This window comes from Myiozetetes cayanensis, unplaced genomic scaffold, assembly GCF_022539395.1.
Source record: "Myiozetetes cayanensis isolate MyiCay16 unplaced genomic scaffold, myiCay2020 scf7, whole genome shotgun sequence".
Classification (NCBI taxonomy): domain Eukaryota; kingdom Metazoa; phylum Chordata; class Aves; order Passeriformes; family Tyrannidae; genus Myiozetetes; species Myiozetetes cayanensis.
Window position 1 is genome coordinate 46,698,527 of NW_026087964.1, and position 20,105 is coordinate 46,718,631.

Here is a 20,105-nt window from a genome sequence, read left to right on the forward strand (position 1 = left end):
AAGACAAAAAGCCTGCTTGAGAACAGCTGTAGCTGAAACATAATGCTCTAAACTCAATGTACTGTTCTGTATGGCATTCCTAGAGTAAAACACTCTATTTGCATGCTTAGAATGCAGTTTCATATTTTACCAGTGCAACCTTCAGAGGCAAAATTTACAACCCATATTATAATATTAGAAGGTAAATTTATCTGTAATGCATTTGTGAAACGTTCTAAAAAATTTTAAAACTTTTAAACTGAAGCTTGATCTGCTTTTTCAATGTAATATATTTGCATGCTAGTACAAAATTCCCAGACTTACATCTGCACACGAGTCAGCAAAACTTGCTAAAATATGATTGCATGTAATACCTGAGAGTAGGATACCAACTGCTACTATAGTGCTAGTTGGTGACGTGGGCCACCTTAGTGGAAATAACTTCCTGCTCCCATTCTTGTCCTGCAAAATCTAGCAGATCATGGTAAAGATACAAGGTAAACAACCCTTAATTTCATTGTTAGGTAACGAGCCTTTCTTTGTACTAAATATTCTCATTTCAGGCAAAATTAGATAAAGGTTCCGAGTTGTACAAAGAAGAAATTGATAATCTCAAAACACAGTTGGTAAAATTTGATATGGAAAGAATGAAACAATCCAACTTCTTTGAAATGAAGTAAGTTCAAATTTTGCGTTGCTGCTTCGTTCTTAACTTCTTCTCTATTTTCCCACATAACAAGAAGTAAGCATTAAGCTTGAGCTGTCATAGGTTTTTATTGTGTCTAGATTCCAGAAAATGTAAAATCTATATTCACCTTAGGTTGCTTACACAACTCCTTTCCTATACACCCACCAAAGTTTCTCAACCAACCGTGTTCAGTCATGAATATAACAACTGTTCTGACAAAAGGAGGCAAGGGGAAAGCAGTAATTGAAAGCACTCTCTAGTTCACTAGAGAGGAGGGGTACATAGAGAATAATAAGTCCAACTTTTGGGTTTGTGCACTTTACCTAAAATCTGACAACCAGGTTTATGTAGTTTTTCTTGTGTAACTTGGGGATGTCTTGTATTTGATAGCTCACTGGAATTCAGACTATCTCTTTTGCAACTGTAATAACTATTAAACTAACTGAGGTTTTCTGTTTTGTTTGTTTTTCCCTCCTTCCTCCCTCATAGACTTGCTAATTATAAAGCTCTTGCAGAACACCGAGAACAAGAGTTAACAAAGCTAAAAGAAGAACTTAGAAGAGCACACCAAGACCAAGATGTTACTGGTAAATTCAAGATAAATAGAAGGGACTCTTGACATTAAGTTTTGAGGTTATAGGGTTAAAGATGAGATTGAGATGCAGGCCTTGTACTTCAAAGGCTATGAGGAGAGCTGGGTGCATTGAAAGATGAGATGGAAAGCAGACTACATTAGCTCCAGATACACTGCATTAGAATGACAGCAGTTCTTGTGTTTACTTCTCTGGCCACATTTGCCCTTGTGGAGAGACAAGCTGCAGTGGTTGTAGCTCGTGTTGCCATTTTTTCCTTGACTGACTGCACATATGAATACCTAGTTCTAGTCATAGTTATGACATACCTGAAACAATAAGTATTTTAAGTCTAAATGACCCAATGAAGAATCTTATGTTTCTTAGTATCTCTCTGGCAGTGGGAGTGCTGGGAGGTGTGTTTGTGTAGAAAAATAGAATAGTTGTTGTAATGGCACTTGTAACCTAGGGAGGTTTTACATAAAAGACCACAAGAATGAATGGGCTAAAAAGTATATTGACTTGGTTTTAAGCCCTGTCCAAACAATGCACACACCTCTGTATAAAATTGTTTTTCTAGTGCTTAAAGAAGCAACTCCTCAGCAATCCCAAATACCCCTTACTTGTGGTGGTGGCAGTGGTATTGTGCAGAGCACACAAATACTTGTTCTGAAATCTGAGCAAGCTAAGATACAGAAAGAAAACTTGCACCTGAAGAAACAAAATGACCTTCTACTGAGGTAAGTGTAAAGCTGACCAGCAAAATGTCAAAACATCTGTTGTATTTAACTGTGCACGTGTTTCTTTCTCAGACACCTATAGAAGTGACAAATTAATTTTAGATTTTTTCACTTTATACATTTTTACTTAAAGCTAGTGATTTATGGCTTATAAACTTTAAAATGGTTTTGGAACTTTCAATTGCTTACTTTCGTAAGAATCTCCTAAATTGTATGCTGGAAAGAATTTTAGCTTAAAAAAAATTTCCTCTGAAAGCAAGACACACAGCTATTGCATTGCCATGTCTGTAGTATGTCACCTGAAAATATAGGAACTGCCTGTTGTTCAGGAATTTTTCCTTAAATGAACTGTCTTTTTTTTTTTTTTTTCTTAATTAAATACTGGGGTTTATTTTTCTTTGCAGTAATGAGCGTCAGCTGAAAGAGGAACTCAGGAAATGGAAAGAAAGAGCATTAAAATGGAGAGAACGATCCTCAAGAGAAAATACTCGAGAGACAATACCACAGTCTCCAAGAAAGGCAGGGTCGTATTTCTTTAAAGAACAAATCCCTTCACCCTCCAAGGAACCTATTTCTCAGGAAATTGCAACTCAGGCCCTATCAAAACCTCTGCCACTGACTTGTCCAACAAATTTCTTTGATAATTCCAGCTTGGGTATGCTAACAGGTATGTAACATGGTGGTATTGTCCTGTAAAGATTTGGAGAGGCAAAATATAAGGGATGGTCTGAGTTGGGGGTAAGTGCTCTGTACTTATATATTCAGACCTGAAAGTTGCATGATAACAAAGTTTTCCTGAATGGTTTCAGCTGACTGTTGAAAAGCTGACCATGGGAGCTGTGAGGCTTATATATGCTCTACATAACAGAAATACTTAAATGAGTCATTCACTTCCTGAAGATTATGCAAACTTCTTTCTTTTCTGCAGTGCAAATATTGATGACTGGTTTTTAAAAGTGAATCAGCAAGATATCATTTTTTAGATAAGGATGCTCTAAAATGTTTTGCTTTTTATCTTTGCATTGGTTAATCCCAGGCTTCTGGTAAAATTACTGAAAGTTAACGGCTGGTTAACTTGTTGCTGAAGTTTTTCAAGATGGTAGGCTTTAGTCTTTGATGTTGCATCTGCCACACTGCCGAGCTCCAGCTGCAGTAACAGCAGTTTTGATGGTGACTTCTGTTCCTCAGCCCCACTCTGGATTTGTTATATCTGGCCTGGTGACTTCTGGGGAAGTCACCTCGTAGTGACCACTTTCCTAGTGGTCTCTGCTAGTGTATTAATGCTACTGCCCTCGTCATTACACTTGCTTCTCACGGCTTTCAGAAGGCCCCAACAGACATGTCGAAGAGTTAACCCATTTTTGAGGTATCAGTAGCAGACTCACAGAAAGAACAGGACTCATTGCTGCTTTTGTGATGGCCAACTTGGTAATAGTGCAGAGTTCTTCACAACACAAAGCTACTCAGGGGAAGCTTTGATAGTTGACATACAACACACTAGTCGAGATTAAATCACTATATTCTTACAGCTTGTCTAATTGAGAAAGGTGTTAATGTTCTTCTCTTCTGTACAGATACATGTCCTGCGGCCACACAGTCCACAGAAGAACATCTTAAGCACTTGTTTGGGACTTCAGACAAAGATAAGGCCCCTGATTGCAGCACCCAGTAACGATGCTCTGTTGTAAGCTGCCTTTGCAGTGGCTACAGCCAGAATCTGCACATACAAAAGATAATTGCTTCAGGTTAAAAGCCATCAGCCTCTTCCATCCTTGCTGTCTTGGAGTTGCTACTTCCCATGATCGGGAAAGCTGAAATTTGAGGACCAAATGGAAAAGCACTCATGTTGCCCACAACCTGCTTATCTGATGATATACTACTTTGATGTTGTGGGGGCTTTTGATGGAAAAGAAAGAAAAGATAACGTATTGAAGAAAAAAATGGAAATGGATCACAAACTAACCTACTGTGAAACTTCTCAGTCTTAAACTTTTCATTCTGTCATTCCTAAAACAGACCCCTTCTGGACGGTTGATATTTGTATCTTCAGACTTGCTGTTGACTTGGAAATATTCTTTTTGTTTCTCAGCATGTGGTTTTTATACTATGCTTTCTCTAAGTGCACAGAAACTGCATTTTCACCACAAACTGCAACTGAAGTTACTGATTTTCTGTAACACACAATCAAGGATTCCTCCTAAACTCCTTGGAAAGTTTCTGCAACTCAGCCAATTATGATACCAAGAGTAACTTTGAATTTTGCACCATCTTTCAATATATCTGTTTGAAGTTACGTATTGGAGTTTTTTTAATATTAAGCAATGGACTTAATGCTTTTCTGCTACTCTTGTGAATGGAACATAAACCAGATCATTCAGGCAAGATGGACTCTCTTGCTAGCCTAGTTATCTGTATTGTGTGACCTACTTTTACGTATGTTTTATATAAGAAAATTTGACAATAAATTTTAATGGGTTAAGTATTTAAAATGTTTTCTGTTGTTCACTTCACTTTGTGCTATGATCCAAGGATGTTCGTTACAATATTCAGTGTCTAAAGACTATTTTTTATACTAATCTCAGGACTTCCATCATTATTATCGTTCTTGTCTCTGTTCTCTATAACTTTCTGCAGCAATTACTTGTGCAGAAATTTACTATTGCGTAAGTCTGTCACTGGAGTTCTGTTTAATTCTTTCTGAGTCTTTCTCTGCCAGGAACTGGTTGAAGTCTAAACCATAGATCCTCCTCCCCTTCCTGCCCCCACACCCTCTACTGCCAGCTAAATAGGAATTTGGCACTCAAAGCCTTGGATCTACTCCATTAAGAATGAAACCATTATTATGAGATGAGAAAGCTGTATTTAGGAAAGATACCTGCATCAAGAGCATCATCCTTATTTTAAAGGAATAAAGCTCTGAGTGATGCTCAGTCTCGTGAGTATTCCATTTTGGGTCACCCAAACTGATAAGCAAATGGCTACGCTGACATGTTCCTGGGCGTTCCACAGTTACTGGAGTTGGAAGAGTCACACAAGGATTATTTACCTGATGGAGGTACTTCAGAGATCTGTAATAAAGAACCAACCATCTATTTACCCTGAGTAGCTGAAAACTGCCAGCTGTGGTAACTACTAAGAAATTGCAAGCATTTCTCTCTCAATCTCTGACCTGTAATGTGCTTTGGGAAGCATTTGAAGGTATTACTGGCCAAAAATACACACAGCTTCTAAATACAGCCATAGGTAGGCAGGAGCAATTTATTTGTTGCAGGCTGGTTGGAGGATTTTTTGGATTGGTTTGGGACTTTGTGTTTTGTTTGGTTTTGGCTTTTTTTTATTTCCCACTATGATTGAAAGATATTTCCTTCAGCTTACTAGCATTTTGGTGTCCTAATAAATGAATTAAACTGTCTTTTTTTCTTCCAGAAGGGAAAAAGGTGTATATATATAGAGAGAGAGAGCGCTACCTCTTTCATAAACAATTTCCAGGAGTTTTTTTGTTAATTATTGCTTGCTTGGAATGTTTCTAGATTTGGAGATTTTTCTGGTGATTGAGGAAAAAAAAAAGGCAGAAACTTATTGCAATAGGTCTGTGTCTGCATTCAGAGAGCTTCTAAGGTGTGAGCTTCTAACCAAATTACTTTGTCCTACAATTTTCTAGTCTGATGATATTAACTCAGCTTTAACAAAGTTAAACGACTAGATACCAAAGTTGGTGAATCACCAGTTTAACAATAATAAAAATATTAATCATGCCAAGTATTGTCCTAGTTTGGAATTTGATAGCTTATATTGCTAAAGAGAGATTGCTTGGAGAAACATATTTGTGGCCTTTTTTTGTGGGAATTTTACTGACCTCTTGAATTACTTAGGGAAAAGGGAAAGCTAATGCTGGCAATCCTTTTCTGTCCTTTCCTTTGCAGGAGAAAAATCACACTTTTAAAATCTTAGGTTTCACTAGATGGCAGCATCTCAGTGTTTCAACAGGAAATTACGTTCGTTTAGAGAAACACAAATACCAACAAGCACAGTAAAAAACGTGTAGAACTTCCTTTTGCACAAAGGTCAGTAAATGTAACAACTGTTTGAGATGTTTTGGCAAGTGACTATATTACTATTTATTTGTAACTGCTTCATAGAATCTGACAAATGTTGGTAAAACCTCACTGCTTTATTGAAAAATGTATTTATAATGCATTTTGCTTCCCATGTGTTACGGTGATTTGGGGAAGTAACTGAACTGATGAGGTGGCTTTTGGAAAGAAGAGAATTTTTCAGTTCCATTGCTTCAGAAGTCTGATTTGTTGAACCTGTAACCTTCAGGAAAACAGTTTCGCTACAACTTTTGTCAGGAGAAACATCTGGCAAAACAATGTGTCTTTGATCCAAATAAGAGAAATTAATAATCTAAGACGTGGAATACTAAATTCAATTTGGTAATCTGAGTCACAGCATGGATCTGAGCTTCTCTAGAAGATAGCATCGGCAGCTAATGTAAGGAAGATTAAGGTACCTTTATCTTAACTTCCCAGTGAAGAACTTAGTGTGTTGGATTCATGTGTATATTTAAAGACTTTGTGTTCTTACGACACCTTTCTACGTTCACAGCTACACACACCAAGTTTGCTCAGAGGGTTATAAAACTGCAGAAAACTTTACTTATGGGGAACCCAGTTAACAAACTCCAAATACTACACTCTGACTGGAACGCAGTGACCTTTACTTTTTAGGCACTTCTTTGAAACCTCCTACTAAGTCATTTTCTCCTTAAATAACAAAAAATCCATAGGAGTCAGGGGTTGGCATTTGCTTTAACTCTTTTGTCTGCAGCTCTGCACGCTGTGTTTCTTTAAATCTAACATAGCATGTGAACGTGAGCACTGGGGCAGAATAGAGCTGTGTTTTGCCTTTTGGCTGCTACACATTGACTAAGGCAGAAACTCCTAAAGGTTCCCTGCCGCTTGCCCCAGGCATGCTCAGTGGTTCCCTGAGAACAAGCGACGCCAGAGAGGGGAAACAAGACAACTTCATTCCTCCCCCCCACCTTCCTGCTTTGTTGGAGCTGGGAATCTGCTGTGCTGGAAGATTGTGAAGACAATCCAGAGCAGATACCACGACCAGGGTATTGTATGGAATTTATGAAGAGTTTGTAGTTTGAGAGAAACAGAAGGAAGACCTGCTTTCTAAGTACACAATGGGCAGTGGAAACATTAGATTACAAGCTATTCTACTGCTGTTTCATACTGGCTTTATTTCTTTTTTCTGCCTGTTTAAGAAAAAGTAAAATCCAGTTTCTGTTATAATGAAACCTACCTCCTGAGATCAAATGCCTTTTGGTTTTGTTTTTCTTTGAGATCCTTATGTATAATTATTTTAAATTAAAAAAAAAAAAAAAAGGAAATTGAAGCACTTGTGCCCCTCAGAAACCTGAGGGTCATGCTGCAGCCAAAAAGAACAGTTGTGATGGCAGAGGTACACTCTGGATCATGCCTAGTTTTTTGGAATGTACTTGCATGTGATTTCCAGGGGTTGGAGTTTGTTCATGTTTTTGTTAAAAGTTTCTGTGACATCTCCTGCCTGCACAGGTGGGCACCATGGGTCGGCTGGATGGGAAGATCATCCTGCTGTCTGCAGCAGCACAGGGCATCGGGCGAGCAGCTGCCATAGTAAGTTGGAAAAATGTTTGTTCTCCTGCACCTTAAGCAAGGTCTCTAATGCTCGCTTGTCTAAAAGCACCTGCACCAAACCTGTTCTTGAATTAATAAACCATAAGTGAAGCCAGAACTATGCACTGAAAAAACTGGGGAATAATATATCCACTATACTGTATCATGCAGGCTTTGGGCTGTTTGAATTTCTGAAAAACTCAACTCTGAGTGGAGGTGTTCAGCAAGGATAAGAGCAAGATTTGAGAACAGCTGCAACTGCTTTTTTAACAATATATTGTTGGTATTGTCTGTACCTTTAATCCAGTATCTCTGCTGCTTTGTTCTGGACGATAGAGTGAATATTTTCTGGTCTAAAGCTGAATATTGTGAAGATCCCCTACCATAAAGCCAAGACATTTTATCTATATTCAGAGTCGACATAACCAAGTCTACACAACACTAACAAGAACACAGCTACAACATGGTTCACAGTGAGCAACTATAAGAAACCCTTTACAAATTTTGTTTGATTACTGTTAAACAAAATTCAATAGATATATTAACTTTCCACTTAGCTGGTAATTCTTTTGACCAGTTCTCCTGCTTACTTCCCTTTAATATAGCAAATAAAAAACCCAGTAAATTTATCTCAGTACCTCTTTAATGTAATCAACAACCCAGGAAAATCTCCTGTAAGTAGGATTTTTGCCAGACTAGTTAGTTTCTTGTGCATGTGGTTAGAAGATGACTGCTGATCTTTGCTCTTACATAAATCACTCGGTCAAGGAGTAGGTAATCTCCCTGATAATTTCACTTTGTAAATACCCAACAAGCCATGGAAGGCTGGTATGTTTAATGCCATTATCCTCTTAAGGTGCACTTGAGACACTTATTTTGAAGAATTAGGGGCTACAGACCAAGATGTCAGCATACTTTTGACACGGAGGTTACTTTGATAGCTGTTGATTTGCCAGTAATCACAATACAAAGAAAAAGTGGGTTTTGAGGGGACCATCAAGAATGAAGGAATATCTCTGGTTAAGCATCAAAGAAAAGTCACACTGCCTTTAATATCGTTCCATTCCAATGATTTGGATGCAAAAGATTTTGTTAAAGTTTATATACCACTATTTGCTTTTTATGGCTTCTGCCTTTAACTCTCAAATCCCACAACTTCACTTAAATCCAACAATACAGACAATTCTAGCCCTACATTTATAATGTGCTTACTAGTGCAACTAATAAGGGCAATAATGATATCAGTTGTCTTAGGCTAGTTAGTGTTCTTATACTTTATTTATGGATTCCTTACTTTAAGGAAAAGATCTTAAGTCTGTCTTATATCATGTAGTCATTCATGTCCAGTACTCTCTGACTTCTTGTGCCCAGCATTAAAAGTATAAGATCAGATGCCTTTGACCAACCCTTAAGCCAAAAAAGACCTGAGAAGAAAATAGATTTTATATCTGATAAGATCTTGAATATCTAAATATAAACTGCTTTTCTTGTATTCTTCAGGCCTTTGCTAAAGAAGGAGCCAAAGTTATTGCTACAGATATCAATGAGTCCAAGCTGAAAGAACTGGAGCAATATCCAGGTAAACGTAGGCATTAGTTCAGCTCTTCCAAGTTTTGTTGTAGGCTGTCTGAAATATAATTTGAGGATAGGAAAAATTCAAAAGGCCAGAAAAAAATGGAAAATATCCAAACTAATTCTTTACATGTTGCTACTGCTTTATTCTGTGGTGTGAAATGGTGGAGATTTAGCATGCAAAATTTTGCAACATCAGCATATCAGACAGATTATTATTCCAGGCATATGGAATAACTCTGAGTTTCTTGTGTCACAGAAGTTGATATTTGTTTCCCAGAATGGCACCCATTTCAGTTCCCTTTTGGCATCACTAGGCTGATTGTCAAGTGCATTGCTCTGGAAGGCACACAATGCTTTTCTCTGATGACTATAACATCCAGCTATACAAGAAGGTAGATTTAGTGCCTTGCATTTCCATGGTCCACACTTAGCTCTCCTTTTAATGCATTCCTTGCTGTCTTGTAGAATTAATACATCTTCAGAAGCTCACTTTACCAACAGTAGATACACCTATTCTGTTTGTACAAATGTTCAGGCCTGAAGGTTGTTTTCCTACTGATACCATAGGAACATTTTTTCAATATTGAAGTGAAAAATAAGACTTGAATATATTCTGCAACTGAAAATGTCTCCAACTTAATTTGACAGAAGAAAGTAGATTTAATGAATTCTTATTACAGGGTGACAGGAAAATACACAAAACCACTTTTCTCCAGTACAGCTTTTAGTGTGAACATCCGTCTCTACTGACTGGAATTAACCATAAGCAATCCCACTGTAATTCTTTGGGAACTTTAGGGCTTTCCAGGTTCTTTCTCAGGGTGTTTGGGAAAGTGTTACGTTTTCTCCCTCTGCTAGTATGTTCAGAAAAAAAAGAAGTGATTTTCCATATACTCAGAGCCATTTCCCTTCTTTAGACACGTGATTAGGCAGTCCATAATTCATCTGGACTTGGCATGTTGTGGTCTTTGAATTTTACCCGTGAGAGGCAATTCCAGTGTGATGTTAATAACCAGCCTGTAGTCTGGTTGCATCGTTATGCACAAATCTCTTCAAAAATGTCTACATCATTTAACTAAGGCGTATAAAGCTTGTTCATGGACTTGTCAGTTTGGCTTCAAAAGAAACAGGTTTTTACCCATTTCAAATCAAATTCTCTCTTAATTTAGACAACACTCAGATACTTTACAGACAACTTTAGAGTATTTTCTAGAATCACGTATGCTGGATGAGACTTCTGGAGGCCATGTAGTTCCATCTGCTGCTCAAAGTGGCTCTGGTTAGAGATCAGGGCTGTGTAGAATCAAGTCCTGAACATCTCCAAGGATGGAATTTCCTCATAAACCTCCGTAGGCCCCTGTTCCAGTGTGACTGCCCTCATGATTTCAAAATAATAATGATTTATGCAAAATCATTTTTCCTCATTAATTGAATTATATAAAACTCATTCATAGTATCGTCAACTACACACGGGAAGATGGCATGTAATGTGATTGTGAGTATATCTGACAGGTGTAACTAGTTTCAAATAATTACTATTCTATGCTAATGACCATGGAAGCTCATTAAGATTATATAGGTTCTATAATTCTACTATTTGAAAGTATAGTGGAATTCAAATTTATTTGGAATGCTTTTATGGTAAATTATGCCAGCTCATCTGCTTGTGTGATGCTGTATGGCAATCAAAACAGTTGATCTTCTTAATTCCCTCCTGAAATTTTAAATAGCATGACATGCTGTCCATTGCTGTCTCAGTTTAATCATTTCACTACCTTAATGATCAAGTGTAGTTCTCACTGAATTGAGTTGTTAAGTGCATTCCTCAACACTTCAGAAAAATCATCTGCTGATCCTTAGTCAAATGCACTGAAGCAAATACATTGTTTTTTTCTAGGCATTCAAATACGAGTTCTGGATGTTACCAAAAAGGAGCAGATAGAAAATCTGGCCAAGGAGCTTGAAAAGATTGACGTCCTCTGTAACATTGCAGGGTAACGATCTTCTCTTTGATACTACTCTTTTTCCAGTTTTCTCTGTCCTCCAGAAGTACTTTGTCATTTCAATGCATTTTATTTCTTTCATTTTAATGGATCTTGTAACTTTAATACAAATTTTTAATGTGGTTTCATCAAAACTGAACTTTCTGTGTGCAGACACGTTGCCCAGGACAAGGTAGAACAGCTCTGGAACTTAGATTTTCCCCACTCTGTGGGTACCCCATACTGATGGTTTTGGCCCTCCTAGCACAACAGTGAGCAGAGTTGATGGTCTGCTAATGCTCTACTTATTTTTTCTATTGCCAAGTATTTCATTGCACATATTGAGTCTGCCTTGTGTCCTTGATACTCATCACTGGTACTTGCATTCTTTCAAAAAGCTCTTGTCCCTCCTTTACAAGGTTGAAAGAGTTAACTACTGCAAAATAGTGACAGAAAACATGCATAAAAACCCACAGAAATGTAAACTAGAGACAGTAATCTACTTCCTGCACTTATTCTAGGTTTGTTCATCATGGAACCATTCTGGAGTGTGAGGAGGAAGACTGGAACTTCACTATGAACCTCAATGTTCGCAGCATGTATTTAATGATCAAGACATTCCTTCCAAAGGTAAGGCTTGATTGCCTATGATTTCTAGTCTCTGCTGCACTGTTGTAAGTGTGAGAGGTCTAAGTTAGCCACTCTGGCAGCATGGGATTTGAGATAAAAATGCAAGGATGCAGCTTTGGACAGGGAAACCCTTAGATTACAGTGATCATACTGTAAAGCATTCTCTGCATTGTGTAATCTTTTAAGTAGACAATTTATCCAAAGGATCTGGTAGAGAAGATTAATTCAGGGGTTTGCCCTACGTAATCTGTAACTAAAATCCTTCAAATGCTGAGCAGTGAGGGAGCCATTGCAATACAGGGCAACCATATTATACTACAGCACAGAACTGCACAATACGACTGCTACAAAATATTTATAAATAATGTATATTAACATTAATTTTATGGAACTCTGGAAACTGTCTTGTGAAGCAATTCAGTGACACTGACGCTAACATGCTGGTTATAGCAGAACAACAGTTTGATGAATCTAGCAGTTTTGAGGATGCTTGTTTTTGACATAATAACTAGGTTTGGGTCTACAAAAACCTGTGGACTGAATAAGGTGTTTGTACTCCTGTAAATGCAAAGGCCAGATGTGGGAGGTGTGACTGTGACTGGTTGATGACTACTTTTTTCAGTATTGTTTCAGTCCTTTTTGTTTGGTTGGTTTGGTGGGTGGTCTTTGGTTTGGTTTTTTTTCTTAGCTGAACTTAATTTTCAAAGTTGGTTTGGTTTTTTTTCTAACAACTTCATGCATATCAGGTTTTAGGATGCCTAAAAAAGGTTATAACTTAAAGAAATTTAGCTACAATCCAAAGGTGCCAGAGTATTGTGTTTTAATCTTCTCCAAAACAAAAAGGGTTTGAATGGGATCAGTGAATTGCTGCATTGGTGGATGGCATGAGCAGATGTCTGTGTAGGGTAACTTACCGTGGGGACAAGAGGGCCATGATTCAGAGGTGGCAATATAGGAAAAAAGACTTTTCCTGGCATAGTCTCCAATCCTGACATTACTTAGGAGAATCTGAGTGAAAACTTCAGTCAATGGCACCTATCCATGACAGTTAAGCTTTGTCACCCTGAGTACCAATTGCACATAAGGCTGTTCTTTGAGTTGATGTGGGCTATTTTACTGAACCTGCAGATAACAAAATAGTTTGCATTTGAATGACGTAAGTACTCTTTTGCAGATGCTTAAACAGAAATCTGGCAATATTATAAATATGTCTTCTGTGGCATCCAGCATCAAAGGTCAGTAGCTTGCCAGAATTTCTTATATAAAACTTTAAAATGATGGGCATGCAAAGTATATATTGCACAACTTTGAATTTAGAGGACATTCTAAATTCAAAGTTCTTTCTAAATCCTATGGAGGGATATATTTAGAAAAACAGGAGTGAGTGAGCACATCAACTCATATATGTGCAAGGAAACATGGAAAATCGCAGAAATGCCAAGATCCTTACCTCTGAGCTTTTTCAATGTTTTGTAGCATCCTTTTTACGAGTTTTTATTAATTAAAAAGGAATTACTTCCACTGATATCTTGCTGCATATGTTCTTCAGAGAAACAATGAAGAAATGACAATTTCATAAGTGCTGTAGCTTTGCTTCCCAAGGATGCCTGGTGGTGACTAACAGATGGGTTTCTGCTGCTGCTAAATCTTTGTTGCCTTGTTACCTTTTCTAGACTACTCCCCAAACTTATACTATTGAAAGATTGTGTGCTTTCCTCTGGTGTGTGCCTGAGTAGAATTGTGGCAGTCAGCATTCTAACTAGTCTGCCCTTATGGAGAGGATACACGTGCTACAGGAAATTCTGGAGTCCAGAAGCAGGTGCCTACTGAACAAACTTGTCTCTCTCTTTTTTTTTTTTTTTTTTTTTTTTTTTTTTTTTTTTTCCTTTTTAACTATCTTTCTACGCTGCCTTAACACGGACCTTCTCTTAGGAGTTGTGAACAGGTGTGTATATAGCACTTCAAAGGCAGCAGTTATTGGACTAACAAAGTCTGTGGCTGCTGATTTTATTGAACAAGGCATCAGATGCAACTGCATATGTCCTGGTAAGTGTTCTTACATTATTCTGTGAACTAGGAGCAGATACTAGAAGGCCAGATTTAGTTTGGCATTATTAACAAAGAATAGACTGGCCAGCGGCAACTAAATTTACCAGCAGTCTAAAAGCACAGGACATGCCTGAAAGATTTCTGAGGTTTAATATAGAAAAGTTGTTACTTCTGTGGTTAAGCTGTATGTTTAATCTGTTCATCCAGTATGTGCACTTTATATATGTGTTACAGAGTATTTGAAAGTTTGTTTTCAAAGGTACAGTTTAGGAAGTCAGAAGAAGGCAAGGGCTAGCTTATGGGCTGGCCACTGTTTAACCATCGGAAAATTATTGAATCTGATTCTCAAAACTCTTGCCTTCTATTGAAATTTAGAATCCTATGCTATACTGGTGGTTTTGCAGTCTTTCTCCTGAATTATATTATGAAGTTACACATTAAGACATACAAATAGAACAAATAAACTGCATTTTTTTGTCATGATTCCTGATGTAATTGAGTTTTAAAACTAAATTTAAAATTTTGCTTAGGAACTGTTGACACACCATCTTTACAGGAGAGAATCAAAGCCCGGCCTAACCCAGAACAGGTGAGAAAGCAATTTATTAGCTTGACCTGTGCACACAAATGTTTAACTCTCTTAAAAAACAACAAACACACCAATTAATATATAGTGGCACTTCTGTCCATATTCAAGAATGTTACTGATTTCAGAGTACCATGGATAACTTAACAGTAGTGTCTCCTTTGATAAGCTTCTACTCCACAGTCTTAAAATGCCTTGGAAGGATACTATCACTTAGTGAAAACAGAGGGTCTGTAGGGTCTGTCATCCTGGGAAGAAATTGCAACTGTTGATTACAGTATCCAATGCAAAAATAGAGGACATTTTCTACTGTGGCCTGTGGCAGCCACAAACTAGTGCAAAACCATAATCTAGGAAGGGCATTCTGGCCTATGCATTTCAACATTATTTGGGATGCTTAACCGTACCGACTAGATAACTGTAAGCTCTCATTTGAAGCACCTGGAATATCTACCACCAAAGGAAGAAGGATTTACGTTGCCTTTATTCTGGAAGCAGAGATTTAGGTGCTGTCTAAAAGTCTCATACTTTTTTTCCAGCCTGAAATTCACATCTTATATTTTTCTAGGATAAGTTCCCTACTCAGTGCACAAAAGGAAGTTATGACTAGAGGCCTGTTTCCAATATTGCCTTGTACATGTCAACAGATTAAAATAATTGGTTTTTATTTTTGATATACCAAATACTCTTGTGTATCCAGGCACTGAAAGACTTTCTAGCCAGACAGAAGACTGGTAGGATGGCTACTGCTGAAGAAGTGGCCCATCTCTGTGTGTACCTGGCTTCTGATGAAGTAAGTACAGAACAATAAAATGTCCTGTCACAGCATCCCCACACTCCTTCACTGCCTCACAGTACACAGCATTTGTTTCAGAATGATTTATATTGTCTTTGAGCTGGATTATTAGAAAAATAAAAAAAGTGGCCATCTTAGTTTACTGAGTTCAACCTGTAACACAAAAAGTACTCTGAATGTTGACAGTGATTGCAAGGCATTAGGTACACAGGCCTGGTGGTTTCATGTCATCTGAGCAAATTGACTGTCCCCAGATCATCTTGAATGGTTAGAAGAAATGAGCTTGTTTTCTTTTTCCAAGCTTGCACCATGGCTAGATCATGTTCTAAGGAGGTAGAATTAGTAGTCACCACCTACCTTTGGTATTCAAGGGCAAAATATTTGTGTAGAACTGCTGGAGATTTTAGCTAATGCTCAGAGTGAATGTGCCCTTTCAGCATAAGGAAAACAATTGACCCACTGAGGTCGTTATACACCCAACTCTTGAGGACCACTGCAAATACCACCAGCACTAATGAGCACACATCAATGTTATTCCATCTGCTATAAATTTACTGTGACTCAAAAACTGGACTGGATTCCTCTGGACTTGTCCAGCAGTCCTAATGTGCATGTCAAAATATTTTCATGGACTTAATTCAGTCTTAATGTTGCTATCTATCAGTAATCTGTTGCTCAGTTTCATCTTGATTATAGTATTTTTGTAACACTACTAATTTTTTCCAGTCAGCTTATAGGGTTTTCAGCCATGTGTAAGACAGAATTCTAGTTTTTCGATAAATTCAGTATGCTTCAGTACTGACATAGAGAAGAATGTCAACAGCTCAGTTGCTTACCACACTCTCTGCATCATCTAAATTTTCAGTTAGGTCTCCTCATAATTATTGCCTGCCCTGGTCAGATTCTGCTCATATGAACAGAGCTAATAACAACATAGTGTGAGGCATTTATTTCTACAGGTAAGCTATCTGAAGTCTAGCTTATGTGAATTTGTACACTCAGGATGCATTCTCATCTTAATGCCTCTGATAATACTTTAGTCATACTCCCTTGAGTTAACTGAAAGGCTTCAATTTCAAAGTTTATATTCAGATATTTTATTATTTATTTAGGTATTTTTGTAAAATAAAAAAAAAGGGGTTTGTACAAAAAGAAAGCAGATTTTTGAATTTAAAGAAGTAGAGTTTCCCTATAATTAACAGCCATGAAAAATTAGTTCCAATCATTGTTCTTTTTATGTAATTTCAGTCTGCCTATGTGACTGGCAATGAACTAATCATCGATGGAGGATGGAGCTTGTGATTGACCCTCCCTGCAAATGGAAATTTATACCATGAAAGGCAAAAAGTGAGGATGGTGTTTCTTGCAAAGATTTAGATCACGCACATGATATCTTTCCAAACAAATTTGCTGCATTTTTACTGCTATTTGCTTCACTTTCACTCTTTCTAGACTGATCTTACTGATTCACTTTTCCTTAAACAGTGAAACAATGGAGTAAAATGTACTTTATGTGGCTTCAGTTTATGGCAGTTCAAAAACATGAAAGAATGTTTAAGATTTCAGAGGGCCAAAAATATTACTCAAGGTACAAACTCTGAGTTGTGTTTTAAGCAAATATGAGTGAGAGGAATTGAATACTGTCTTTATTCTCATCTTACAAAGTATTTGGAAATTAAACATTCACATTTAGATTTTCTACTAGCATTGACAGACTATCCAGATAAAATGGAGCAACAACTATGAAATCAGCCAAAGGGATCCTGAACGAAGTATGGTTTAAACAGAATAAAGCAGAAATAATAATAAATTTGAAGATCTGAATGTCTGAATCATTTTCTTACTGGTACCAGATGTTTCTGTAATAAGAAAACATACTAGTTGCAAACTGTAGTTCAAAGCATATTCTGCTTTGCACGTTATGAAATAAGTGGTTTTCTGTTCTGTACTATCGTTAAAAAAATATTTTAGAACTCTAATAGCTGTAGAACAACAGTCTGAATTGTTGAAAAGAATGTTCCAAGCCTGACAACACTTACAGATCCAAAGTCAGAGCTGCAAGCTAGTCAGACATGTAGATATGTGGTGTGTGAGCAAATGAACTTCCTGCACACACATCAAAGAGCCAGTGTACTTGCACAGCTGTTCTGTGCAACTGAAATGTCCATTTTCCAGATCCTGGGCAAATTAGGCTGCTGAAATCTGGAAAAGCAGTAATGCAAAAGGCAGGGCAACAGATTACCATTAGAAGCAAGAGGATTGGCCACATTCTGGAGTTTGGGAGAGTTTTTTTGTTTAAGCACGTAACCACTGTAGGCACTGTCTTCATGAAGCAGAAACGGTAGAGAGGAGCCTGCTCTAATGGTTAAGACTAAAGCTTAGAGCATGTTGAGCTAAGAGACATGTAGTGATATAATCAGTTATAAAATGACTACATAACTGGTACAAAAGAGGAGAAATAGAGACCAGAACTGTTTCATTAATTGTATAGATCACTTCTAAAATGGTCTTGGAAGTATCATTACTGTATCTCCTCTCCTCTGCTTTCATATACAGAAGGTACTATGCGAGGACATCACTTTAGCAGGCATGGATGGGGGGGATATGTGGGAGAAACATTCTGAAATACATGGGTGGATCTTTATGCATATGCTTCACTTCTGGCATAAAAGCAAAAGGAGTGGATTTTACCACTCTAGATAGAGCCAATATATTCTTCCCCAAAATGATGCCCTAATATTGGATAAATATTGTAAACTCTGTATGCTAGGTGCTATGCTTTGGTGCTCTATGCTTTATTCACAAGTACTAATACAGTTCATACTAAAACACAAGGCAAAGTTTCTCTGAAAAGGACTGTTTCTACAGGAGTGTGTGTTGACGTTTCTGTTGTGCTAGCATATGGTAGCGTATGATGATGAAACAGAAACCTATTATTGTAAAGTCTTATACTCTGAGTAAAAAACATAGATCCTGACCCAGAGGCAATGAATAACCTGAAATCCAAAAAGTATTTGTTTTGCTAACATACTGCTTAAACCCAACATGAATGACATGGGCTGCCTGCCTATAAAAATGGATACTTTTAACAATTGCTCACAGCTCCATTTATCTAGTTCATGAATGAAGCTATATGTAATTTCATATATATAATCATATACATCAAATATATATGTAAGGAGGAATTAAAGAATAAATGCTTCTGAGTATGATTCATCAGTAATCAAAGTACAGGAAAAAATGTAAAATATTTTGTGTGTGTTTCTGTAACAACAACTGTCATGTTTATAAAATTATTGCTTAAGCTTTTCAATATTAGTTGAAGTGTTAATATAAATTACCTGATTTCAAAGATAATGGAACGTGTCTAGTTAAAATCAGGGCTGTTACTTTAAAACTGTAAGTAAATGTAAATTTCAGAAACGAGAAAATTACAATTACTGTGTTTGTTGCCGTCCTCAGGCTCATTATGTGTTTAACCTTTACCTTTAATCATGGTTGGCGCGCTCTGGCCTCGTGTAGTTTGTTTATGGGGTTTTAGAGAATCTAGTATTTCAATCAAGTGACCCTGGCAGCCAAGCAGGATCAAGCTGAGGCAGAAGTCCAAAGTTATCCAAAATGGCTCCACCAATGTTCACTGACATAAATTCAAATGTTAAAAGTTCAGGCTGCCAGGATACTGTTTCAACGGTTATAGGGTTTAATGTGAAGGCCAAAATCCTGCTTCTGTGGTAGGCATAGAAGGCTTACCTTGAAAAGAGAGAATTTACCTACTACAGTAACACAGGAAACTTGCACTGTGTATTCTGAAAATATAATTAAGAATGAGAGAAAATTCATTATACTTATAGGACATTGAACTTTATTACTTAACGTTTGTAAGCTTACTGATGATTGTAGTATAGAAATGCTACTCAAAAATGCCTTTTTTTTTTTTTTTTTTTTTTAATGGTCAAAGCACTTCTGCAAGGGCTTTTTTAGTGGTACACCAAGAATCTGGTGCAGCAGAAAAATAAAAATCAGCAGAGCTTGCTGTCTTTTGCCTTATTAGTGATACTTTTCATGGATATGTTAACAGCTGCAATTCTGAAATGTGTTCTGTCATGGGGTTTTTCAGCAGACTTGCGGGAATCATTAAAAGAAAATGCTTCTTAATGCTCTTGTGACCTCTTAGTTCCCTGGTCTGTTTTTAATGGAACTGGGTAATTCTCTTTGTTGTCCTTCCACTCCAGTGATAATATAAAGAGGCTTTATGACTTTTCAGATTCTAGGTCAAACTTTTCTCTTGTGGGGGAGGGAGGCAAAAGATTTCCACAATTCAGAGTCCTTCTGGAAAAATTAATCTGATCAAAAACCTGGTTTTTTTTTCTCTTGAATTTGTAGTCAGCTTAGTTCTGTGTAATGATACTAAGAGCAGAGTTGAAAGTAAGTCTGTTTCATTTCCTCATCTGCATTTACAGATGAGGTGACTGCGCTTGTTTTATCTTTAGGAACTAGAAATATTGCTAGGAACACCATAATATGCAAGCTGGTTTTGTTTGGGGTGGGGTTTAGGTTTTTTTTTTAATTCTCCTGCCTGCCACAGTGCATTTCTTCTACATGAACCCAGGGCAGAATCAACAAGAGCTCCTTATCCTTTCCTTTCACCAAGCCTCCAACTGCAGTGTCTGAGTTAGCGGACTGTGTGTAGCTTCCCCATGCATCTTCCCACAGCCACGGGGAACGCAGCACAGAAAGCCTTCTCCATGTGTACAGGATGCAATGAATGTCAAAGAGAAGCAAAGGGCTGGAAAGACACAAAAATCTACATCCTCCTGGGCTCCCCGATAAGGTATCCTGAGC

General features: G+C 37.4%; 2 protein-coding genes across 5 annotated transcripts in view; both read left to right on the top strand.

Moving 5' to 3' along the window:
• CENPE (centromere protein E) overlaps positions 1–3,651 on the top strand; it is a 35,767-nt gene extending 32,116 nt beyond the window's left edge. Inside the window, 5 exon segments of the mRNA XM_050338047.1 lie at positions 543–655; positions 1,157–1,254; positions 1,820–1,979; positions 2,384–2,646; positions 3,554–3,651. Of these exon segments, the coding sequence (XP_050194004.1) occupies positions 543–655; positions 1,157–1,254; positions 1,820–1,979; positions 2,384–2,646; positions 3,554–3,651 (732 nt within the window).
• A 2,323-nt stretch (positions 3,652–5,974) lies between these two features.
• Positions 5,975–19,296, top strand: BDH2 (3-hydroxybutyrate dehydrogenase 2). Of its 4 annotated transcripts, none has more exons than XM_050338067.1 (10): positions 5,975–6,043; positions 7,565–7,645; positions 9,146–9,224; positions 11,118–11,214; positions 11,724–11,832; positions 13,007–13,067; positions 13,765–13,878; positions 14,412–14,470; positions 15,168–15,260; positions 16,512–19,296. In XM_050338067.1, exons 2-10 carry the CDS (start codon positions 7,574–7,576, stop codon positions 16,563–16,565), a joined length of 738 nt encoding a protein of 245 aa, XP_050194024.1. In that variant the 5' UTR covers positions 5,975–6,043; positions 7,565–7,573; the 3' UTR covers positions 16,566–19,296. The 4 variants fall into 4 exon arrangements, with proteins under 4 accessions (XP_050194024.1, XP_050194025.1, XP_050194026.1 ...); XM_050338068.1 differs by lacking the exon at positions 5,975–6,043 and adding an exon at positions 6,050–6,488; XM_050338069.1 differs by lacking the exon at positions 5,975–6,043 and adding an exon at positions 6,050–6,473.
• Positions 19,297–20,105: the final 809 nt, after the last annotated feature.

Excerpts from the sequence above, each read along its gene's own strand:
- BDH2 (XM_050338067.1), top strand. The coding sequence starts at position 7,574 with ATGGGTCGGCTGGATGGGAAGATCATCCTGCTGTCTGCAGCAGCACAG. Across the intron at positions 9,225-11,117 it reads AGAACTGGAGCAATATCCAG|GCATTCAAATACGAGTTCTG; the intron begins GTAAACGTAGGC and ends GTTTTTTTCTAG. Across the intron at positions 11,833-13,006 it reads TCAAGACATTCCTTCCAAAG|ATGCTTAAACAGAAATCTGG; the intron begins GTAAGGCTTGAT and ends ACTCTTTTGCAG.